Source organism: Myotis myotis, unplaced genomic scaffold (assembly GCF_014108235.1).
Source record: "Myotis myotis isolate mMyoMyo1 unplaced genomic scaffold, mMyoMyo1.p scaffold_m19_p_2, whole genome shotgun sequence".
Taxonomy (NCBI): domain Eukaryota; kingdom Metazoa; phylum Chordata; class Mammalia; order Chiroptera; family Vespertilionidae; genus Myotis; species Myotis myotis.
Genome location: NW_023416324.1, coordinates 34,835,688 through 34,861,987, shown reverse-complemented (window position 1 = coordinate 34,861,987; position 26,300 = coordinate 34,835,688). Strand labels below are relative to the sequence as shown.

Sequence of the window (26,300 nt, the reverse complement as noted above, 5' to 3'; positions counted from 1 at the left end):
ACCACAACTTACAAATGTTTCATCCATATTCTCACCTATGCCTACTCACTCTGAAGGAATATTTCTTTGGGCTGAGTCAGGATCTCAATATGCTTTGTCCAGGAAATGGAAGGTATGAAAATACTTTTAAAAACAATTATTTGGCCCTAACTGGTTTGGTTCAGTAGATAGAGTGTCGGCCTGAGGACTGAAGGGTCCCAGGTTCAATTCCAGTCAAGGGCATGTACCTTGGTTGCGGGCACATCCCCAGTAGGGAGTGTGCAGGAGGCAGCTGAATCCATGTTTTTAACTCTCTACCCCTCTCCCTTCCTCTCTGCAAAAAATCAATAAAATATATTAACACCCCCCCCCCCCCCCAATTATTTCTTTACCCTTGAGGCATGGCTCAGTTGATGACCATCCATCTATCAGAGTTTGATCCCTGGTCAAGGCACATGCCCGGGTTGTGAGCTTGATCCCCAGTAGGGGGCATGCAAGAGGCAGCTGATCAATGATTCTCTCATTATTGATGTTTCTATTTCTCTGTTCATCTCCCTTCCTCTCTGAAACCAGTAAAAATATAAAAACAAAACAACAAACAATACTGGCTTATTGCACAGAAGAAAGACCAGCCATTAGGAGTTGTTATCAGGATAAAATGAAACACTGACCAGAGGAGCTCCTTTGGGTGAGTAGTTAAAATGTGATTAAAAGGGAAAAAGAGGAAGAAGAATATATCACAGAAAGGCTTTATGGATATTGATAAAAACAGATTATTTCTAAAAAGATAAAATCACCTTGAGAATTTTCAAAAATAAGATTCACAGAACTGTTGGAGTAGAAGAAACATGAAGATTTAGAAACATCTTATTTGACTAATGATGAATTTCAGACTAATTAGGCAACCTGCCCAGAGCCACTAGTTATTGCCAGAGTCTAGACTCTAGATAAAGGCCCAAGTCTCTTGTGTTCCAGATGAATGTTCCCTTTTTCCTTCGCTATACTACTCATCTCTTACATATTCCTAACCACTTGATGCCCACCCTAACCCTGTCTGCCCCACAATGTGTCCCTTAGGGACAGTCAGAGGAACAGGACTATGTAGACCATTTAGAATAACAATGGATGAAATATTATTTCAAATAATGACTGGGCTAAAAATTCATTTAGGGGTCGGGAGCAGAGGGGAAATACAAAAGAAAGAAATTCTGCAGACAATAACAATAAGAGAAGCACAAGAGGAAATATCCTCTTTTGTTATTTTATTACTGTTATTTTATTTTGTAGTTAAGACCATATATTATATAAAACATAACAGGAAAATGAAACAAATTTATAAAATAAATTGAGGTGTCTGGATGATAAAACACAAGAGCTTTGTCTTCATGTTTATAGATATCTTGATAAGTGGTTGGTCTTTCACTTTAGATATCAAATAAAGATATCTAGCTTGAAACAAAGTTGATATGCTGCGAGATTAAGCTATACTTAGTTTGATGGTGGGTCAGGAAATGATAGATTTTCTAGATCTTACCCTTAAATATTGGCTATAACAAATGCTGATATAACAAAATACAAGCTTTTATCCTTAGACAGCAAGAGGGAAACTTGAATGAATGAATGCAACTTACCTCCAAGTCCTTTGAAGGGAGGTGAAAAATAAATACTGTGTTTTACCAGTGTTCTTCCCAAAGCATTACTCTAATAAGCATGCAGGAGGATGCTGTGAGCAGCTATAAGATCCAATCTAGAGGTAGGTTCAAGGCCAGAGTAGGAGAGTATTTGAAGAAATCCTCCCCAGGCTGGTAACACTTCATAGAATGCCCTTTTGTGCTGGGGGATGAGTCTATGGCCTATTTTTATCTGATTCAAAAGGACATTCCCAATTTCAACCTTGTTTAAAAAAAAAAAAAGAGGCATTTTTGTACCTGCTATTATGAACAGCTAGGATACAGGATAAGGCTGACATAAAATTATTTAGCAAGCACATGCTAGCTATTCCAGTTTGAAATCTACCAAACTGTAAAATCAAGAGGGGAATAAAAAGTTGAAGGTGGAGCTCTTATTCCTCAAGATAAGGGAACAAAGTCTTAAAAAAGAGAGATTAGGCACTCACTTAACTCTATATGGAGAACATCCTTCTGAGGCTAGTTGGGGTATGAGGAAGAGCATTACCAATGGCTGACAATGCCATTTGGAGACCAAAAGGAGAGGAAAAAAGGCATTTAGGAAGCAAGTTCTTCTGGGTCTGACTAGATAAGTGAATCTAAGGCAACTGCACCAAAGACATGCTACCCATTACGCCAGCAGAAGCTGGTGAAAACATTTCAAGACATTTTAAACCCAGAGAAATGTATGAAAAATATGTTAACCAAGCAAATGAAAACCAAACCTCCAAGGATAAAAATCTCCTCAGATTTGAAATCCAAGATACTCACTTTTCATTAATTCTGTGCATTAATAGAAAAAATAAAAAGTAACAAATGTAAAGATTTGTTTTATTTCTACTGGGAAAAGAGGAGGATAAATAGAACTGTTTTCCAATTTGCGCTCCACTGTGTACACACATACCCACACGCATACAAAAAAATACACACACACCAAAAATACCCCAAACAAAAAAAACAAAAAGAAAACAAGAAAAATCAAAACACCCTCAAACTGCACCAATACTTTGGATTTTGACCAAAAGAATAGATCCTGGGAGGAAGTGCAAAATGCAAAATCAAATGACCGAAAATGCTGAACAAACAGCATTATTAATATACAAAATATTATATTACTGAACTAGTAACAGTTGATGTTCTCCGTGTCTGTAAAACTTTGGAACCACATAGCTGATTTGTTAAATCTAGTCCATGCCAACTTCCAAAAACCAGAAAAGATTTTAGTTAGCTTCATTCTTTGATGCCTCATCAAAATTTTCTACAAGATCTGGAAAAAAAAAAAAAAAAAGTAAATGAGTTAAAGATACAAAAAAAAAGAGGTAAATAAAATTCCTAACTTCTAACCCCAATAAAACAAAGTTGTTGCTACTAGAATCAGTCTGAAAATACACAGGACAAGGAACAGAAATGAATTGGTGGCATTTCACTAATAATGCTTCATTTATCTGCTTAAACAGTAACCCAAAGGAAATTTTAGTCTTGTCTATACATACTAAGGTGAACAGCATTTCCAGATGTCAATCATAATTTCCACAGAAATATTATAACAATAGCTATACGAATTTATAATCACAGTGATTCCAAATTCATATGCAGGCAGCAAAGGTGTGTGTGACAATTTCTGATTCGAAGTTCTAACTGAGAGGGCTTTCATTCTTTTTCATTAGGTCATATCCACATCACTGTGAATGAATATTCACAAGCCCACCAGCAACAACGAACTGTAAGTCTCTATGCAGTGAATGAATGCGGTCAGCAGTATGTTAAAAATCTTAAAACTACAGAAATGTCACTTACCTGGAACATCATCATCTTCCTCATCAATGTCTTCTGGTTTTGGTGCTTTGCTATCCAACACTGCAAAAATTTTATTTTAAAATTAGTCACTGAGAAAAAAGACATGTACAGATACTTTATATTTTCTTCATGTCTAAATCTTACTAAAAAGTAAAATATTATATAATCTAATGCCATATTTTTTACTTAATACTAAAATCAATAAAACTGTAACTTCATTGGACATACCCTAAATACAGCTGGCTATTTCAATGGGCACTGCATGTAAAACATATAAAAATGGAGTAATGCAGATTAGTTTGAATAAAAAGACATAGTTAATTTATTCTCCAAATTAAAAAATCAACATTCAAGAATTTTTTCATCTCCTTTGGTATAAGAAAGTATCTATCTATGCAGTATGAGCACTGAAATAATAGGCTGTTTGAGGCCCAAATGGCATGGCTCATTGGTTGAGTGTCAAACTATGAACCTGGAGGGCACGGGTTCCATTCCTGATCAGGGCACATGCCTGGGTTTTGGGCTCAATACCCAGTAGAGAGCATGCAGAAAGCAGCCAATCAATGATTCTCTCTCATCATTGATGTTTCTATCCCTCTCCTTTCCTCTCTGAAATCAATAAAAATATATTAAACAAAACAAAACATTTTTATTAAAAAAAAAAAAAGACACATATGAAACCAAAACTATTTTGGAAATTCAGAATGTTTGGTTGCTACATTTATAGTACAATCAATAACACTAAACAAAAATATAATTCTGTGATAGCACTATGTGTTTTTTTTTCAATTGTATGGATAAGCATTTTATTCATATATCTCAACTGCATTTTTTCCAGGATATAAAATGTGATAGAGCAAACTCAAGGACGTGGGACTCAAATGACAATGGGGCAAAATTCAGAAACTGTTGCCTTTAAAGTTATGTTAATGATCATACTTTAATAAAGTGTTCATTATGCAGAACTTCTTTTCCCTTCTGTTTGGCCACCTACACACTCCATTTCTCAACCATAGAAGTAAATATGTCTAAAATCGGTGCTGGTTTTGATTAGCAATAGTGATGACATTAGCCTGAGTTCCAGCTCCTGGAAAGCAGAACTGTGATGATGCAGTGACTTGTGGCAGTTAGGTCCCAATGTAACTCTCCTTGTCACCACACATCATCAATGATTTTGAGCCAAGACTTGTGCTCTAAATATAATACACCAGTTAAACACAGGTGTTCTGGAATACCTGCTCTGTCAAACGAAGGGGATGGTGGGAGGGGAAAAGGAACTATGATTCTATCTTTAAATACAATAGATTTAAAACTATAAATGGTGCAAAACAATGTCAATGTATTTAATATCACTGAACTATACACTTAAAATGGTTAAAATGGTAAGTTTTATGTTATGTATATTTTACAACAATTTAAAAAGAAAACCTGTATGTGTGTGGGTTCTGAAAACTATGTCCATGGGTTTCATCAGTTTTCACAACTGTCTAATAACTTTCCAGGTCCAACATGTAATCTGTTATACCTCTTTTTGCAATATAACTCCTATTAAACCTGCCTGCTTGAGGCCCCGATAAGTCTCCACCATCAGGAATTAGTAAAAAGCACTTATCCACAGAAATCTCCAGCTAAAATAATATAGAGGAAAGTATGATGGAAGAATGGGTGTTAGACAAGAAGCCTGTGGAAAAGTCACTTGCTCCCAGACTGTGCATCTTTCTAGGAAGCACAGAAACCCCTACCTCCTATCCCACGACTGGCCTTGTCCCCAGTCCTGAATAGTAGCCACAAGGGAAGTAAAGGCTGGTTGGCAGGAGTTACAAGGCCTCAGGGTCACACTGATTAACTGTCAGTTCCACCACTTTCTAGAGGATCTGGCACCACTCCAAACAGCTAAGGCTGGCTGCAGCCACAAGTGGGTCTTCACTCTTGCCTCTAGTATAGTCTGCAAGTAAGGTTAGTGTGGGCTGTGCTGAGAGAGTACACAGCAGTTCAGAAGCTGCAAGAGGGCTGTGCCTGTCTATAGTCACAGGTACAGGATTTTGCACTAAAAACTGCCTTAACGAGAGAGGTATCCTATATAATAAAGAGGTAATATGCAAATTAGCCCTCATAAGATGGCTGCCTATGACCAGGCCGGCAGGGGGATTAGTGAGGGACAACCAAACGACTGAACAAGCAGGCTGCGTGGGGCAACCAGGCCGGGAGGGAGGTTAGTGAGGGGCGACCAAACAACTGAACAGCAGGCTGTGTGGGGCGACCAGGCCGGCAGGGGAGTTAGTGAGGGACGACCAAATGACTGAACAGCAGGCTGCGTGGGGCGACCAGGCCGGCAGGGGGAGTTAGTGAGGGACGACTAAATGACTGAACAGCAGGCTGCATGGGGCGACCAGGCTGGCAGGGGGGAGGGCAGTTAGGGGAGACCAGGGACCAGGCCGGTGGGGGGGAGGGGAGGGGGAGTTGCAGTTGGGGGTGACCAGGCCGGCAGGGGAGGCAGTTGGGGGTGAACAGGCTGGCAGGGGGGCAGTTACGGGCAACCAGGACTATGGGGGGGGCAGTTAGGGGTGATCAGATTGGCATGCAGAGGCAGTGAGGGGCGATCAGGCCGGCAAGGGGGAGGGTCAGTTAGGGGCAACCAGGCAGGCAGGTGAGTGATTAGGAGCCAGGGGTCCTGGATTGGAGAGGGTGCAGGCTGGGCTGAGGGGACCGCCCCCCCACCCCCATGCACGAATTTCATGCACCGGGCCTCTAGTTTCAAATAAGGGGAAAACTCAGAGCCACAGGCTACAGTTGTCATTGACATTCTGTTTATAATACACCCAGGAGAAACCTCTATCTCTGCACATGACCTAAAATCAAACTTGGGTATCCTCTTACTCTCTCCAATTAGATTGTGTGCTCCCTGGTGGTCTTTATGTGTGTACTAGAGGCCCGGTGCACAAATTCCTGCACAGGTGGGCTCCCACGGAGTGGCTTGCAGGGATCAGGCCAAAATCCAGTCCAACGCCACCCACAGCTCCTACCTGCCGCTCCCGCTCATCCCAACTGCCTCCACTGTGCCTGCTGCGGGTTCATGCCCAATTAGTCCCAATTGGGAGAAGCTCATGCTGCCACAGCAGCGCTTGCCAGCCATGAGTCCTGCGTCTGGCGCCCTCCCGAGGGGAGTGGCCTGCAGGACTGGGCTGAAACCAACTCTCCGACATCCCCCAAGGGGTCCTGGATTGTGAGAGGGTTCAGGGCAGGCCAAGGGACCCCACCAGTGCACGATCGGGTCGGGGGAGGGACCATAGGAGAGCTCCAGGGTGTGTCCGGCCCATCTCGCTCAGTCCCGATCAGCTGGACCCCAGCAGCAAGCTAACCTACCGGTAGGAGCATCTGCCCCCTGGTGGTCAGTGCACGTCATAGCATCTGGTCGACCGGTAGACTGTCTGCCCCCTGGTGGTCAGTGCACATCATAGCGAGCAGTTGAGTGGCCTTAGCATATTACGCTTTGATTGGTTGAACAGTTGACCAGTCACCGGACACTTAGCATATTAGGCTTTTATTATATGGATAACCAAAATCTAACACAATGCCTGGTACAACACTATGTTCTTGCTGCCATTAATCAGAAGTATCAATTGACTTTATAAAATGTGGCCTGAAGATCCTGGCATGTACCTTTTAGGTTATTACTTTCAACCAAAATGTATTCATTTACTTTCAACCAAATGTATCCTTATGCCACACTGCATAATTATTAAAGAAACCAACTAAAAAGTGTATGAAGCTACAAGTAATATTATAAAAGTAAAATATACATAAGGCAAATTCTTCTAGTAATGTGACACCTTTAAAAATCATTAGGTTCTTTAAGGTGGGGAAGAAAAGAAGTACTAAAATGAAATACCTACCTTGCCGAGGGAACTGTTCAGCTAACTTCCTAAGGCTTGTTAAGCTGTCAGCACCAAGCTGACTTAATATTCCAGGAAGCATTTCTGTGATTGGTTTGGCTTCTGCATGACCGGTAATTGCAAAGGTGTTAGCAGAAAGGGAAGCTTGGACTTTGGGATTGTTGAAATGAATAACTGTTCCATCATCTTTAATCATATTTACCTGTATGAACACAAAAGAAAATGTACTTCACAAAATAGGTACAACTAAAACAGTACCTTTTAAAAAAACAATTTAGCCAATTATGTTGTTTTTAGTTGGTAGTTATGCATTGCAAAGGTAGTAATTATCTAAGTAGTGGATATGGGTGGGAAAAGACCCTAGCAACAAAGTAAAATGGTGTAGATAGCACAAATTACTAGGATGGTCAAAGAATCTAGATTTTAAATTCAGACTTCTACTATGAGAAAGAAATTCATACCCACATTAAAAAAAAAAAGTAATAATGAGCCCAGAACTGGCTTCTTAATAGCCATTATCTTACTCAGTTTACACTATCAAACTAAATTGGTACAGATACCATTTGGTAGCCTCTTACTTAGGGGACAGGTTGTAATGGGGTAATAGTGTATGGTAAAAATAACCACTGAAAATCCATAAAGAACACTCAGAAATTTAATCGATCAGGTGTTTCATTCCTTTGAACACAGTAAATTTATAAAATTTTCAACTTGTTATCATCATGTGATTCTCTGTGGAGGATTTTATCAGTTCCTCTAATTCTTAAGTGCTGCTTCTCAATAACCTTCAATAACCTTGTAAATGTGAAAGAAGCTCTCCCACCCACTGGCCTGGCCACCTGAACATGCTTATCAATTACTGGGATGTGGGGAGCCAATATAGGGTTAAGCCTCGGACTGACCTGTTGGCAAAGTCACAAACAAGTCTTCTTCCAAGCCTTAAACAACCCAATCCGAGAGGTGGCTGCTGATTTACATGCACTGTCATTTAAAAAATAAAAATAGGGGAACTTGCCGGAAGCTGGTCCACCCTTGCTGCTTAACACAGTTGCTGCAGGGAAGAAACATCTTCACAGCTTATGTTTCAAGGGAACTGGCATATATGGCATATGTTTGCTCCCCCTCTTAGGGCTATGTGTTTTAACCAGGACACCTCTCCTAGAAAGGTTGTTTCCCCAGGTGGGGATGTTTTCCCTGGAGTTAGGGATTAACAGGACTAAGGAAGGGAATAAATCCGTAAAACCCTTTAACTAAGTGCCAGGCGGGTAGTTAATCACTTTAACTACGAACAATCACACTTAAGCTACATAATCTTTACTTAGGATAATCTCCTTCAGTTACTTCCTTGTAGCTTAATAGAACAATAGAGTAACCTTGGAATGGAGATAAGAAACACCCTAACCTTTGGAATAGAATGGATAGGATTAAAATCAACTGGTATAAATACAGATGTAACAGAACAATAAAGACCGAACCTGGCTAGAGAACCTGGCTATGCTGATCAAATGAACGCTGTCTCCCTGTCCTTCCTTCATTCTTTGCTGACTCTGTCCACACCTTTGGGAACCCCTGGACCTGCTGGGGATGGACCCCAACACTGGGAAACCTTTAAAGCCATCCTCACATTCTTTCTATATGAACTGACTATTTGATTTGATTTAATCCATAGCCTGAGTCTTATTGAGAAGGAAGGTTGAGCATGTGCTATTTAAAATGTTATTTTTCTCTCACTTGTGCACTTTCTGTTTTAGCATTGAATTTGCATACGTTAAGTGTGTAAAGAATGTGCTTCCACTATGTAGTTGACTCCACTGGGTAAGTTACCTTGGTGGTAACATGCTTATTATATAAAAAGGTTAGGAGAGTTAACTCTTGGCTACTTTAGATGCATTTCATGATCCATCCAAAATCAAGCAGAGATGCTGAGTGTTCTCCATGGTCAGTGGAAGTGGGCTTTTCTTCCTCAGAGGTGATCACCACCACTAATAGACAGCACCAGAAAGGTAGGGGAAGAAAGGGGTGTCTAAATTTCAGGCAAGACCTGAAACACAGAGAAAATAAAGGCAAATTCCCTGGAAAACTATAACTTAAACCCACAAATAATTTCCCAAAATATGTTTTTCTGACAAAAATCACGATTTCAATTCTATACCCTTCCCTCTCAGTATTGTAGTTAAGGATTTATTTCATATATATATTAGAGGCCCAATGCACAAAATTCATGCAAGAGTAGGTCTTCCTTCCCCCGGCTGCTGGCGCTGGCTTCCTTCCAGCACCCGGGACCTGGGCTTCCCTCTCAGCCTCGGCTTCGTCCAGGTCATCTGGAAGGACATCCAGTCTAATTAGCCTATTACGCTTTTATTATTATACACACACACAAACACACACACTAAAGGCCTGGTGCATGAAAATTCGTGCACTGGGGGGGGGGGGGGGGGGAGGGGATGGTTCCTCAGCCCGTCCTGCCCCCTCTCACAGTCCGGGAGCCCTCAGGGGATGTCCTACTGACAACTTAGCCCCGCTCCCCGTGGGGATCGGGCCTAAGCCGCAGTCTGGCCTCCCTCTGCGGGAGGCAACTGGCCAATGAGGGAAAGGCGATGTCCCCATCATGCCTCTGATGCTGCCACTGCCGGCTGCTGCAGCTGCCTGAGCCTAGGCCCGGCCCTTGTTGTCTGAGCCTCAGGCTGGTCCTGGCAGCGGCAGCCGCTATCCGTGGCCTGTCTGAGCCTTGGGCCAGCAGCAGCAGCCTCCATCTGCGGCCTGCCTGAGCCTTGGTCAGCCGCTGTGGCTTTGTCCAGAAGATGTCTGCCCTAATTAGCATATTACCCTTTTATTAGTATAGATTAGTGGCCTGGTGCATGAAATTTATTCATGGGAGGGAGGGTGTCCCTTAGCCTGGCCTGAACCCCCTCCAATCTGGGACCCCTTGGACATCCCTCTCGCAATCCAGTACCGCTGGCTCCTAATCTCTCACCTGCCTGCCTGCCTAATTGCCCCTAACCACTCTGCCTGCCGGCCTGATAGCCCCCAACTGCCCTCCCCACCCCCCCACCAGCCTTCTCACCCCTAACCGCCTCTGCCTCGGCCCTACCACCATGGCTTTGTCTGGAAGGATGTCCAGAAGGTCTCTTGGTCTAATTAGCACATTACTCTTTTATTAGTATAGATTACACACAGTAAGCAAACCAGAACTTGAACTTGGGTGTCTTAACTTTCTGTTTAGTTTCCTTCCTATGGTGTCATTCACATTCTTAAAATGTTTATTTACTTATAAAAATTCAATTCTGTGGTCCTATGAACACTTGCTAGAGAATTATTTATCTCAGAATATAGGCTCAATGTAGAATGCAAAAGGAAAATAGCACAGATATGTGGATAATATATATCTTCCTCGTTTATAAAATAAATAAGAGGCTAACCCAGGGCCAAAAAGAATAAACATTCATGAGTTTTCCCTCTGTTCAAGCTTCTTTTACAAGTGCTAAATGTTAAGTCATATTTTACATCCTGATGTAGGTCTTTGTAGTCTGAAATACATTGTTTGAGTTTAGTGTAGAAAGCAAGATGAATTCCACCTCAGACTGTGAAATGGAAATAAATTTATTAATGGTTGTTTAAAAAATGTAGTTTCATGAATAAAAAGGTCCAGAAAGGGGTGGAGAGTTTAGTTAATTTTAGAAGAGAGAGGATAAAATACTAGAAGTTAAATAGGCCAAAATATTTTGTTTCTATCTAACATTCCTTCCTCTCTACTGAGCAAATGACAGTTGTATAAGGCTCCTAGACACAAGCTATTAGAAACTATCAAAGGATGAAATTGTTGGGCTGATTAGTTAGACACCTCCCCCACCCTTTTAGAGGTAAAAGAAGGGCTAAGGAATCTGTTAAATTCACAAAGCAAACTGCATGTATTTTATATGGAGAATTGACTTTCTCCAGCAATTTTACTGATGTTTGGTCTAAATAAGTCATATAATCTACATACAATATAACAGGGGTCCTCAAACTTTTTAAACAAGGGGCCAGTTCACTGTCCCTCAGACCGTTGGAGAGCCGGACGATAGTTAAAAAAAAACTATGAACAAATTCCTATGCACACTACACATATCTTATTTTGAAGTAAAAAAACAAAACGGGAACAAATACAGTATTTGTATTTGCATGTGGCCCGCGGGCCGTAGTTTGAGGACCCCTGCAGTATAAGAACAAGGAGTAGACAAGTAAACAAAAACTATTATGACTTTAGCACTTAATAGCTACTATACCCTTTCTCAATTAAATAGCTCCTTTATATCAAAATGTGTTTTTTTTCCCACTTAACAGGTAGTTGAAAGGATGCTACTTGAACAATGGAGGAGGCATTTTTGAGACCCCAGTCCAAATGCCCTTGCTCTTATTTTTGGTTTTAACAATATGGACACACTGTGTATTTACCAGGAAATATTTTGTCCTTTCATACCTAGTGCATTTACATATGCAGTTTTCACTTTTTAGAAAAACCTTGTCCTGCTTTCCACCTTGTAAATTCTCATTCAGCCAAGTCTTGGGTCAGATGCTCCTAAACTTAAGGTGATTTATGCACATTCTTTACTTTGTGGGTATGACAACTAAATAGAATTGTCGTAGTATAATCATGTTTGCAAGTTTTTACCTTATTAGAGATTAGAGGCCCGGTGCATGAGATTTGTATACTGGGGTGGTGGTGGTGGGGGGTTCCCTCAGCCCGGCCTGAGCCCTCTTGCAGTCTGGGACCACTTGGGTGATGTCCGCCTGCTGGCTTAGGCCCAATCCTCCTATGAATCATGCCTAAGCCGACAGTCGGACATCCCTCTCACAGTCCAGGGTTCTCGCAGTCCAGGACCCCTTGTTCCTTATCACCCGCCTGCAGCGGAGGCGGGAGAGGCTCTGACCACTGCCACTACACTCTCCAGCCGCAAGCCTGGCTTCTGGCTGAGCAGCACTCCTCCTGTGGGAGTGCACTGCCCCCACCAGGGGGAAGCTCCCGCGTGGAGCATCTGCCCCCTAATGGACAGTGCACGTCATAGCAACCAGCCGTTCTGCCGTTTGGTTGATTTGCATATTAGGATTTTATTAAATAAGATGAACTCCTTGATATCAGAGGCCATGCCTTACTAGACTTAGCAAGTATCCAGCAGATAAGAGTCACTCAAATTTGCTGAATGGACACCACCTATTCAATTTAATCTACATCAGTGGTTCTCAACCTTCTGGCCCTTTAAATACAGTTCCTCATGTTGTGACCCAACCATAAAATTATTTTCGTTACTACTTCATAACTGTAATGTTGCTACTGTTATGAATCGTAATGTAAATATCTGATATGCAGGATGGTCTTAGGCAACCTCTGTGAAAGGGTCTTTTGACCGCCAAAGGGGTCGCGACCCACAGGTTGAGAATCACTGAGCTAAATCATGGATGCTGTCAGACCTCAACTCCCAAAATAGTAAATGAGGGGTCATCTCAAGGTTTAGAAATAGCACCACTAATAACCCCAATGATGCCCAGAATCCTCTGAGCTATATCTTTAGTCTGACTTTTCCTATTGTTCTGATCTTTCAGAATTAGCCTGACTGTCCTACAGAATTTAGGGCCAGTTTAAGTCATTCCTCACAACTGCTACTATCAAAACTTAAAAAACCCCTGCCTTTTCTGGCCTCCTATAGGCCACACATATTAATTCCAGCAGCCTCCTATCTGGCAAATCTCATGCTTGTTTTATTCTTACACAGCAATAGTTTTTATAGCTATCGGAGGCTCACAAAGTTATACTTGACTCCATAGCATTTGCTGACAATGGCCCTCAGTTCAGAGAGGAGGTTTAAATTTTTCTGCTATGTGATTTTTTTTGTATCCAAGTCCCTACTAGGCCAGGGAGCTGCAGTTGTGAAAACTGACAGTTGTCTTAAAGTCAAGTTTTATTGCCACTCCTTCCTATAGTGGCATTAAATGTTTATCAGAAAATCCATGTTATTGTCTTCCTCCTACATCTTAATGGGGTGAAATAATATACATTTTAATAATAAGGCCTATAAATATCTGGGGTTTTGTGAGTCTAAGGGATGTCATATTTTGAGGATTATGGGCTTTGCACACCCATAAGTCAGTATCTTTCTCATTCAATCCTTCTAAGCTCAGCACCTATTTATTTCTACAGATTTATATGAAGTATAACCTGTTCTTTTTGATATAAGCTAAAGCAAACACCTGTCACACTATATGTTATGCTGGGATCATTTTCTCTTATGCTCTGGTGGCAAGAGTCTGATGAGATGACTTCTCTATAGCAATACTGTAGATAGTGTAAAATGGCATACCCTTTCTGAAAAACAATCTGGCAATATCAATGAAGAGTTCTAAAAATGTTTATGCTCTTTCAGCCAGTAACCGCATTTTTAACAATCTATTTGAAGGAAATCAGAAATGAAGGTAACTATTTATATACCTAAGAGTCCAAGATTTGATTTTTTTATCAAAGCATTACAATGTATAATAAGGAAATGTTAAATAATAATATATTCACACATTGGAATATATGCAGACCATCCAGGTTGGTGATTTAGAAGAATATTTTGATGTGAAACAATTTTTATAATATAATGCTATTCGGGGAAAAAAGGATTCCATATTGTCCATCTAGCTAGTCTCAGATACGTGTATGTATATGTATAAAAATATATGCATACAAAATTGGAAAGAAATACAAGACTAATAGTAGTTATTTCTGGGTAATGGTACTATGATCGAATGTTAGTAACTTTTTCATGTTTTCTATATACCCCTAATTTTCTACAGTGACATTATATTTTTGTATTGAGGGGGGGAAAGCAAATTTAAAACAAAAGACATTCATCAATAGATGAATAGATAAAATGTGATATTATCCATACAATGGAAAATTATGCAACTATAAAGGGAGTGAAGTTCTATATATGCTACAACATGAATGAACCTTGAAAACATTATGCAAGCAGATATGAAAGGACGAATCTTGTGATTCTACTTATATGACATATCCACAACAGTCAAATCACAGAAACAGAAAGTAGGTCAGAGGTTATCAGGGGCTGAGGGAGAAGAAAACAGGGAATTATTGCTTAATGGGTACAGAGTTTCTGTTTGGAATAATGAAAAACTTTGGAAACAGATAAAGGTGGTAGTTGCACAACATTGTAATTACAATTAAAGCCAATGAGTTGTACACTTAAAATGATTTAAATGGCAAAATTTTATATTATATTATATACAGGGTAGGGCAAAAGTAGGTTTACAGATAATTTGTATGGAAAATAATACAATGATTAATAAATAAGAATAAATTCTGTGTGTGACATACTCACCGTATAAACCTACTTTTGCTCAACCGTGTGTGTGTGTGTGTGTGTGTGTGTGTGTGTATCACAATAAAATATAGCAAAAGTGGGAAATTAAAAGTTAAAGTATGGCTGCTATGGAATGATAAGGTAAATGGGCATGGTACTTCCCTTTTACTCTCCTATATTCAGAGCTGCCCGCCCATTGGCACCTGAGGCTCTAATTGGAGGAAGAAGAAATTGTGGAAAGGGTTAACCAATAACTTTAAAAATGGGCAACTTGGTTAACAATCATTATAAGCCACAATATGAGGTTGTAATAATAAATGTATTGTAGCAAAGCAATTTAAGCTAAGGGCAGCAGAAGTACAAAGAAAGTGTTGATTTCTAGAAGATAGGGAAGGGTTCATAGAGGCAGAATTATAGCCTAGAAGCTGAATGTAACAGTAAAACTCTATGAAGCAACTAGGCCATCTGAAGCAGAAATTCAGATTTTTGGTGACATTGTTCATCAAACAATTTTGATAAAATAAATTGTTTCTGAGAAATGGAACCACTGCTATGTTGATAGATTAATGTTATCAGGGGAAGAAAAGTGACAGCACAGTCACTATATCCAACTAGGTTACCAAATAAGAAGCACATCCACATATCTTCAAATGTCACAGAACTTAAAACACTTCCAGAAATTTAGTTCTGGGTTACACTCTTGGAATTCACCTAGGAATGCCTTCCTAAAACCTGGCTTTGTATGAAAATAGTCTCTGACACTCCCCTGCCCTTTACTCTTTGACAGCTTTGGATTTCTCTATCTTTGGTAACATGTAAAAGAAATCTATATATGGCCGAAGCCGGTTTGGCTCAGTGGATGGAGCGTCGGCCTGCGGACTGAGGGGTCCCGGGTTCGATTCCGGTCAAGGGCATGTGCCTGGGTTGCGGGCACGTCCCCAGTGGGAGATGTGCAGGAGGCGGCTGGTTGATGTTTCTCTCTCATCGATGTTTCTAGCTTTCTATCTCTTTCCCTTCCTCTCTGTGAAAAATCAATAAAATATATTTAGAAAAAAAAAAAAAAAGAAATCTATATATGATTATAATTATTAAACCAAATCAACAAGCTAATGCATGCATAAAAGACCAGAGAAGCTTGTCTCAATCCAAATAGTCATTCAGTTTTTAAAGTTTCTCAAGAGGACTTAAATTATGCTTTGGGAAGGGAGAAAAATCACCGATACTGACAGCTTAGGAAGTAAGGTTAGAACTTTACTTGGTAAAAGTGCAACTAGTATGTGAGTGTTGGAAGACAGCATGCAAGCACGTGAACACAAATGGTGCATGTGAGAGTGTGTACATACCTATTATGTACCATTAATTTTGTGCGTGATATTCTGGAGCTATGACTCTTTAAGAAGTTAGAATTGTACTGGCAATACCAACAATTCAGTTTAATAAATACTATAATAAAAGTCAAAACAGGACATTACAGGAAAGACATCTAACCCTTCTTTGCATAAGTATGTATATGTGCTACCAGGAAAGTTTCTGAGAGGAAGTAAACACCTGCATTAAGACCTGAGAAAGAAGAAATCAAAACAACAATGAGGTACCATCTCACACCTGTCAGAATGGCTATCATCAACAAATCAACAAACAAGTGCTGGAGAGGATGCGGAGAAAAAGGAACACTCGTGCACTGCTGGTGGGAATGCAGACTGGTGCAGCCACTATGGAAGACAGTATGGAGCTTCCTCAAAAAGTTAAAAATGGAACTCCCATTTGACCCAGTGATCCCACTTCTAGGAATATATCCCAAGAAACCAGAAACACCAATCAGAAAGGATATATGCATCCCTATGTTCATAGCAGCACATTTTACCATAGCTAAGATTTGGAAACAGCCTAAGTGCCCATCAGCAGATGAGTGGATTAAAAAACTGTGGTACATCTACACAATGGAATACTATGCTGCTGTAAAAAAGAAGGAATTCTTACCATTTGCAACAGCATGAATGGAACTGGAGAGCATTATGCTAAGTGAAATAAGCCAGTCAATGAAAGAAAAATACCACATGATCTCATTCATTTATGGATAATAAAGACCATTATAAACTGATGAACAAAAATAGATACAGAGGCCCTAGCCAGTTTGGCTCAGTGGATAGAGCGTTGGCCTGTGGACTGAAGGGTCCCAGGTTTGATTCCGGCCAAGGGCACATACCTGGGTTGCGGGCTCGATCCCTAGTAGGGATGTGCAGGAGGCAACTGATCAATGATTCTCTCTCATCATTGATGTTTCTATCTCTCTCTCCTTCCTTCCTCTTTGAAATCAATCAAGAAATATATTAAAACAAAAATAGATACAGAGGCAGAGCAGCATCAAACAGACTGTCAAACTACAGTGGGAAGGCCGAGAGAGTTGGGGGGAGGGGGTAGGAGATCAACCGAAGGACTTGTATGCATGCATATAAGCATAACCAATGGACATAAGACACTGGGGGGTAGCGGAGGCCGGGGGAAGGTCAAAGGGGGGGAAAAAAAGGAGACATATGTAATACTCTTTGTAATACTTTAAGCAATAAAACAAAATTAAAAAAAAAAAGCTACATGAGAATAAAATGAATTTGGAAAAAATTAAAAAAAAAAAAGAGACCTGAGAAAGAAGAAATAGCAATGTCCTTGGAAACAATGAAGGGGATTTCTTTTATCTATAACTAGAGGCCGGTGCATGACTTCGTGCACTGGGCGCAAGGAGGGGTCCCTCAGCCCGGCCTGCGCCCTCTCACAGTCCAGGACCCCTTGGGGGATGTCCAACTGCTGGCTTAGGCTCAGGGAGCGGGCCTAAGCTGGCAGTCGGACATCCCCTGAGGGTTCCTTAGCGCCGCTGCGGAGGCAGGAGAGGCTCCCACCACTGCCGCTGTGCTTGCCAGCCATGAGCCCGGCTTCTGGCTGAGTGGCGCTCCCCCTGTGGGAGTGCACTGACCACCAGGGGGCAGCTCCTATGTTGACCATCTGCCCCCTGGTGGTCAGTGCGCATCAGAGCAACTGGTTGTTCTGCTGTGTGGTGATTTGCATATTAGGGTTTTATTATATAGGATGATGAAAATAATGAATTCTGCATGGGCGGTGCTCAATAATACAGGATATATGGCAGGTACTTCCCTTTCTTTGGTAAGTGGTACCACACATAGTAATGACATGATTAAATCTAACTTATGGCAGTGAAAATTTATACATTGGTTATTGTCAGAAATGGAATCATTAGGTAGAAGTGGATTTAGATGGTTACATTACAAGTAATTGATGTTATGATAATTTTTTTAGTGTCTTTTGAAAGAAACAATCTCTGGTTTTCTATTTGAGAGTAGTATCATCAAAATATAATAAAATGATTTAAATATATTTAACCAATAATTTTTGAAAGAGGACTAGTAAAATAGCTAATCTATGAAAAGCTACTGCTAGAGCTTCTTGGCTAAGGTAATAATTAGAGAGACTTATATAGCAGAATAGTGCTCTTATGGAAAAAAAAAGCCCATCGTATTTGAAGAAATCTTGAGGTTTCTTTATTTCTATATTATTAGAAAAAAATCTTATTTTACCTTAAAATTCAAGAGCATCTCCATAATTTTGTCATATATGCAAATACTTTCAGTCTGAAAAGTATGATGAATTCATTAACTATCTACTAAAATCATTTTTTGGACGAGCATCCAATTTTATACAATAAGTAAATTCAACAGCTACAGTCCTTCAAAGATATCTGAGTGACAATATCAGATTCTCCTAAGGTGATATTTTATATTTGAAAAGTGTGGCTAATTATTTGTGAATGTACTATTTGTCCACATAATTTAATAATTTACAAAGTGATCGTACCTCTTCAATACCAGCTATATTATTGACAGCCAGTTTTTTTAGAGAACTCTGAAGTTTTTTGTCATCAGCTGTAGCTGTTCTATGTACCACCTTCTTCTTTCTGCGAGCTGTACCCTGAAAAATAACCAAACAGAAGGGTTAGCATGCCTTGCATCTGGCAACTGCAATCACATGTCTTCCTATCCACAGTACTCTGAAACCCACATCAGAAATTGCTGACTTAACAGTAATGATTAGTAATGCTCAGAATTGTGTTTGTCAGCCTAATCCTGATTTTTGAAGGTCAGTTCTAGCAAATTCTTATTCTTTCCAATATTCAGCCTTTATCATTTCAACATTGTTTTCTAACAAAAGTTTTCTAATAAAAAATAACTTATAACTTCAAGACAATTTAGTGTGCTTTATAACTACTTTTTTTACAGTACCTATCATACCCTGACAATAAAGTCTAAAAATAGTCTGAATCTTTGGAGGTTATGACATAATTAAGAATCAAATGCCTACTATGTGAGTGTTCTAGAGTCCTAGAATCCAGGAGTGAAAAACATCAGGTTCTTACCTTAAGGATTATATATTGCAGTGGAAAGGTAATAAATATTTATTTATTAAAGTAAATAGATATATAAACAAATTAGATCATTTCAAAGGGGATAAGGGTATTGAGAAAACACAGTGATAAGAGTATTGTGTGGGAGCTAAGCACTATTTTATTAGAATGCTAAGGGAAAGCCTCTTTGAAAAGGTGACATATGAGCTGAGGCCCATGGGAAGATCTAGGGGAAGACTGATCCAAGCAGAATGAAACAAGAGTGAAGCTGTTGTGTCCGAAGAGAGAAAACAGGCCAGTACTGGCTAGGGCAGAGTGAACAACAGGAAAGGAGGAAGAAAATGAAATCAGAAAGATAGGTAAGGACAGGGCCAAGTAGCCTAGAATGCTACAGGAAGGAGTTAGATTTTATTCCAATTGCAATAGAAAGCCACTGAAAGGTTTTAATCATGGAAATGACTTGATCTGATTGACAATTTTAAAAGATGACTGAGGTTGCTATGGAAAATGAACGATAATGAGATTAATCAGGAAGCTACTATTGCAGTCCTGGTAAGAGCTGAGGAATGTGGCAGTGGAGATGGCGAGAACTCAGACTGTCAGAAGAACCAACAGGACTTGCTGATGGCTTGGATGTCAGATATGAGGAAAAAAGGAATCTAGAATGATGCTTTGAAGTTTGGCCTAAGCAAATAGGCTGAAAATTATACTATTTACTAAGATAGGAAAAGCTCATTTCTAAACCGATACTTTGAAGTTCTAAATATATTTTTCCACTGAAAAACAACAGAAAATAATGGGTAAAATTCCTGGGCCAATTTATAAAAATGAAACTGAAAGCAGAGCCAAAATACTAACAAAGCAGCCCAAGTCCTGAGGGCTAAACCTTCTGAGACCTGGCAGGAGCGAGGGGGAAAGGAATGGAGGTTTCAATCTCTGAGTAGCTCCTAGAGTAGTACTCAGCCTTATTGAGGGTGGGCAGGGGCTTCAGTTTCAACAACTCCAGTGGGAGTGGAAGAGAGCTCTGTGAGTAGCAGCAGAGATTGTAATAAAATCCAGCTGCTGAAGGATGGACCATGAGTTACTACATAGATGGTCATTTATTTGTGAAACATGTCTGACTCAGGGATAGCTTAATTGCTTGCTGGATACCTCAACTCAAATGATACTCAGACACCTCAAATTCAACATGTCTAAAAGCTTATTAGTCCATCAAACAATTCTTCTTATATTTCCTACGTTTTGTAGCTGGTTGTACCACCATGTATCCAGTCTCTAAAGCCAGAAATCTGGAGCTTATCCCAGACTCGTCTCTCTCCTCTTCATCCCCCATATTCTATCAGTCAAGTCAATTCTAATCCCTATATTTGTGTCTCACATATTATAGCAGCACCTCTTGACTGTTCTCCCCTATGCAAACTTCTATTTCATTCAATTTTCCACATGCCAGCAGTTATTTTTCTAAAATGACTATTATTTCCTTCTTAAAGTCCTTCAATAGTTGCCCCTTGCCTCTAGAATAAAATCCTCAGCTCCTAGAATTGCATATAAAACTATAATCCAACCTCAAATTATATACTCTAAATTCTAGCTGTACCAAACTAAAGCAAAACATCCCATTAAAACACCGTATTACCTTAGCATCCTTTGTGCCTTTACACGTGTGAAAATGAAAATCTCTTTTTAATCTACTCACTTACCCTGTCACCTGTCTACCTAGCGATAAATTTTATTTATTCTTCACATCTCAGCTCAGTGATTACTTCCTTGTCTCTCAGGGGCAAGAATACCCTGTATTTCATTTATTACTCTGCAGTGTAATTGTGAGCATGTCTCTCTTTCAAGTTGAGCTGTGTCAAGAGAAGGAAACTTTAACTTGTTTATATTCTGTGCTATGCACATAGTAGGTGCTCAATAAACTAGTTAAATGAAAAAAATGTGCCAACCACCTCGTTTAAAATATATATAATAGTGATGTGCTGTATCAAGCTTTTCTAGGTATATTCTATGATACTTGAATATCCCTAGTGTTTGCATTGGTACATTACATTTCATGCTACAATGTGCCTACTTTGGTTACATGAATGTTAATGACTCCAAAGTCATATAATGGTATCACTATGAAAAGAGAAAGTACTAGTCACTTCTTCCCTTCACCCTCTTCTGTCCCCATTCCCAGGAGCTGTGGTTATCATCTAAGTAAATGACACAGTTCAGCTGCTACATAGTATCCTACCTATCCTTCCCAGGTCTGATGTAAGCACTATCCTTGCTTTTCCTTTTGCAAAGATTGTACTGGGCAGAGATAAGGGTAGAATGTTCTCCTTGAGCCTGGGGACAGAGCTGAAGGGGAATCAAAGACGTTCAGTGCTCAGAACTAGCTCTTCCTTAGGCTTCAAAGTACATGGAATAAGAATGCTCATGTTCACACAGGCAGGATTTGGGAGGAAAATCTAGCACTGAACAAAATGTTACAATCAACTGGAATATCTTCAGTTAACCACTTGTAAACCAAACTGTAGCAGAAAGAGTATCCAGCACATTTGGGATGCCCTGAAGGTGAATCTAACATAATAATCGCTACCAGCCCTGGCCAGTGTGGCTCAGTTGGTTGGGCATTGTCCTGTACACCAAAAGGTTGCCGGTTCAATTCCCAATCAGGGCACATGCCCAGGTGGCGGGCTCACTCCCGGTAGGGGGTGTACAGGAGGCAGTCAATCAATGTTTCTCTCTCTCCCTACAAATCAATAATAAATATTTAAAATAATAATAATAGCTACCATTTATTAAGTATCTACTCCGTGCCAGACACCAGGTTAGGTGTTTTATAAATATTACTCTAATTTTTTGGAGCATCCTATGTAGGACTATTTCTCTTTTGCAGATGTAAAAATGGAAGCTTAACAAGTTTGGGTAGCTTTTTCCTGTCATGTAACTACCAGATGTTAAGAGGATTCAAACAAAGGTGGCTATTTCCACTATACCACCAGAAAGAGAAGTCTTCTGGTTATCTACTTTAGAGCTTGACAAATTATTTTCAAATTGGAATGTGGTTTGATCTTGATTATTGAAAAGATTTTAGATTTTCAATAACCACAAATCCAAATAATAATAATATCTGATAATAATACATCCTCCTACCAATTTTTTTTATGCCACACTCACCTTGCCCCCTATCCGGACCTGAGCCTGAAGTTTGGCTAACTTTTCTTGATTCATGCTGTTGGTAAATCTAGGGGGGGGAAAAATAGATTTGTTAAAGTTACTGTTTTACCAAAATAAAATAACTGTTTATGCAACAGTACTTTCTGGTTCACTGAGTTTGCAGCATTCATTACCCCCATGATCATATTAATACTGCCTATATTCTTAATAAATATTAATAACTTTTTCTAGCTTCATAAACCAGATATTAAAAGAACAAAAATTAAATAATACCACGAGGGAGCCGAATATGCATATAGAATGGGATTCAAAGTTACCCATTTGAAGATCCCTCCTTAAATGCACGATTCAAGTAAAACCTAACCAATTACAAAATCTCTGTAGGCAAGCCAGTTTTTCCCTCAAAGATTTTGCAGCAGAGAGCTGTTACCAAATGTTATTAGCACAACCTTTAAGTAGATGTTTTTCTCCCAAATCACATTCTGTATTCCTTGTAAGCCATAAATAAAAAACAAACCAATAAAAAAAGCTGGACAAAGAAAAAAAATTCAACAATAGACTGTCTAGCTGTCAAGATATGAGGTCCTCATGTCCTCTATTCAAGGTCAGATGGTATATTAATAACAAGGAATGAGAACCAGATTTTTAGAGGTTCAGTGCTTCTGCAGCACTTTCCAGAGTTCATTCAATACTTTGCAGTGATATAATATGCAAGCTTCTCCCCTCCCCTTCCTTTAGCTTGCATACAGGGCGTAATGCCTCACTGCACAATTTGACAAAAACCATATCTCTGCTACATTAATACTAAATTTTTTTGGGGGGGAAGAAGGTGAAGAGACTCTTAATAAAGCCCTTTAAGGCTAAACTTAATTTTGAAAATTCTAAGAACATTATAAAGTCATGAATCCTAGTTTGGTCAGTAATATGCATACTAAGGGAAAAAGTTCTTAAGTTTATAATGAACCATAACATTCCACACTATATAAACAAATAAAAGCCAATGTTAAAGCCTTGTTTTACTTGTTCTGTGGATCAACAGATCATTACTGAGATGTGAGAGATGGCATAAAGTACAAGCCTTTTTTTGGCCAATTCTCTAACCTCTTTATAATCATCATTCAGATGAAAAAGACTGTTTTCTTCATTTGAGAAGTGAAAGAGAATCAAAGATTATTCCTAAACATTCCATATTCTGACACTGTACTTAGGCACTAACCTGTATATATTTATATCTCTGCTTTAAGCCAAATAAAGTCCAGTTTCCAAATAACATTTTTTTACATTAATTCAGAATTTATTTAGTCTTCATTTTCCCAGTTGCGCAGCCTAATCAAATAACATTTAGAATTTATGATTCCTTAAATCTTCACTCAGCACTGAATCACAATGTTCAAGCAGCTAAAAACAATCTCTTATAAGAGGAAGTGTGATTAGAATACAAAATCAGAGATCTTTAGCGTGTCATACACTTAAATTTGCTGACGTAAATCCCAATCTCTACGCTCAATATCTACAGAAAAGGACCAATATTCACTTTTCTCAAAGGAATTGGCTATGAAGATGTAGTGAACCAACAAAGAGCTAAGGACTTTTTTGACCAAAAAAAGGGGCTAAGTGAAACTATTAGAACTAGACATAGGGTAAATAAATCTTTTGGGACGCCTCTGCATTTTCAAGTGACAACCCCCAAGAGATGGAAGAGAAGAGACAGAAATCAAGATAGAGAGTCCTGACTTGTCTGAAACAAAAGTAACAAAATTAACTATATCAATGTGCACAATAAAAGAATAGATTCCATTTTAGGTAATCAGGACAACAGAGAACTTGTTCTCAAGGAGTATCTCAGGAAAAAAGAAAAGCATATTAGGGAGGTTGGAAGCTCAAGGGGGTAGGGAAAGAAGGGGGGTCCTTTGTCTATTAGCAGGTTGGGGTGTATGGAATTCAAGTAGGAAAGAGGAGTGGTCTGTCTATGAGAAATGTCAAGCTTAGAAATGTAAACCTTAAAGATCACCTGGCTTACTTCCCTATTCCTCAATCAACCTATAATTTATTGTCTTGTATGTAAGGCCATCTCAAATACTTGCAAGCAGCAGCAGGGTAAAAATTATGAACAGTTCACCTCCCTCTCAATTTAATAGATTTGCAAAAGAGGGCCCAGAAGGGAGAAGACACTTTCTAGGCCCAAAAGGAAGAAGTAACTTCCTAAAGGCATATGTCCTTGAGCTCTTCCTTGGGGACCCTAGAATCTTTCAGCCTTTTCCTTCCGGACTCAAGAAAGTAGGCATTTTCACATACATCATGTTTACACAGAGAGAGAATAATTTCAGCCCTTAGTCCCGACCTTTTTTTTTTTTTTTTAATCGTGTTGGGTTTCTCTAAGAGAAGCATAAGCTTTGCCATCAGAAGAATCAAGGTTCTACCACTCAGGGTTTCGGAAAGGTATTTCACTTCTCTGAACCTGTGACTCTTCTGCACTAGAAAAAGTGTTAACGCCACACACTTCAAAGCGTGCTGTTCATGGTTAAAGGTTATCAATAGCACAGGGTATGACTCACAGTAGATTCGCAAAAACTGGTAACTATTGTTACCAATCCCGAGGGGACAGCTACGGTATATAGTCAGTGAAAGGACGCGGGACAGGAAGTTGAAACCACCATCACTAGCGATGTCACACGGTGTCAGTCGGTCCACCATCCACCTCCTGACAGCCTACTACGCATCCAGAAGTGGGATGGGGCTCTCAAGACCCGCCGGGCAGCGTCCCGGAGCGGGAGGCCGACTGGCAAACAGTTGCTGCCATTAGGAGGTGCAGAGCGCTGCCACGCAATTCGGTCCGGGAGGTAGGGGGCCGGGGCTGCAAACCTCAGTTTCCCTCTCTGCCGGGGAGAATCAAATGCGACGACAACGGACTGGCTGTGCACAGCTCCAAGCTCACACTGTTTGGATAATGGAGAGTAACCGGACAGAGGCGGGGGATCACCCGCCTCCTGGGGCCGGATCTGGATGGCAACAGCGCGGGCCCGCTCGCCCCCACAGAGGGCGGTGGTGCTGGGGACCTTCCCTCAGGTGCCGACCCCCAGCTGCGCCGCCGGTAACCGACAGGCCAGGCTAGCCGCCTCCGCCCCCACTTCGCGCGCCACGGCGGAAGTGGCAGCCCGAGAGGCTGGCGGGTGTCGGAAGAAGAGGGCGGGGGGAGACCGTGCGCAGCGGCCTATGGCCGTGGAGTGGCGGGACCGCCGGGGGTCTCACCTGAAGCAGGGAGAGTCCTCCAACACCAGCACGCGGCAAGAGCAAGATGGCTGCCTCAGCCCAGACAGAGAAAGACGACAGAGGCGGCGGCGGCGGGAGCGGGGCCCACGTGATACAGCCAGCCCTCACCAGAGCAACCTATCCGGGGAGAGCGAGTGCGAACTACAGGGCCCAGCCTGCTCTGCGCCTCCCAATGGAAAGGTGACAGGTGCGGGTGGCCGCGGTGCATTCTGGAGCTTGCAGTCTCCCAAGCTTTCCATTGTGTTGGTGCCTGCGATAGGTAGGGAGCCTAATAAAAGCGCAGTGTGTATTTTTGTTTGGGTGTGTACTTTGTCAGATGTCTTTTACTAGATATTAAGTATGCACTGTCGTACTCAACTAGTCTCCACTTAGGAGGCGAGACAAGACATTTTGTCCTGTTATGACATACAGAGGAAAAAAATTTGGAGAAATAACCCACAAAGTTTAAAGACAACAAAAGCAAAAAAAGAAAAAATAAATAAAATAAAAACAACAAAAGCAAATAGATTTAACCAGAAGAAGCTCTACAGTTTAAATGCCTGCAGTGACTTCTGTCCTGGTTCCCTGAAGAGCTAAGCTAGGTCAGTTTTGCAATAACAGATACCAAGTTCGGGTATTTTTCAGAGCAGGCATTGGTTAGTTGCATAATCCCTGAGTGGAAGAATTGCGGCTGCAAGGAAAATAAGGTCCAGCGCTTCTTCGCCAGCAAAAAGAGGCGTTCTTGCAAGGCACGGAGACCATGTACAGGTTTTCTAGGTCTCCTGGAGACCAAGCAGGA

At 40.5% G+C, this 26,300-nt stretch overlaps 1 protein-coding gene across 8 annotated transcripts; it reads right to left on the bottom strand.

The window, feature by feature from the left end:
• Positions 1–1,873: 1,873 nt before the first annotated feature.
• BTF3L4 (basic transcription factor 3 like 4) lies at positions 1,874–25,640 on the bottom strand. 8 transcript variants are annotated; one of them, XM_036347727.1, is made up of 6 exons: positions 23,469–23,562; positions 22,253–22,319; positions 18,541–18,654; positions 7,337–7,538; positions 3,444–3,503; positions 1,874–2,913 (listed from the first exon to the last, which is right to left on the bottom strand). In XM_036347727.1, the coding sequence occupies exons 2-6, from the start codon at positions 22,304–22,306 to the stop codon at positions 2,867–2,869; spliced, it is 477 nt and encodes a 158-aa protein (XP_036203620.1). In that variant the 5' UTR covers positions 22,307–22,319; positions 23,469–23,562; the 3' UTR covers positions 1,874–2,866. The 8 variants fall into 8 exon arrangements, with proteins under 8 accessions (XP_036203620.1, XP_036203623.1, XP_036203617.1 ...); XM_036347724.1 differs by lacking the exon at positions 23,469–23,562 and adding an exon at positions 25,502–25,640 and having other exon boundaries at positions 2,460–2,913; XM_036347726.1 differs by lacking the exon at positions 23,469–23,562 and adding an exon at positions 25,115–25,243 and having other exon boundaries at positions 2,460–2,913.
• Between the last annotated feature and the right edge of the window lie 660 nt (positions 25,641–26,300).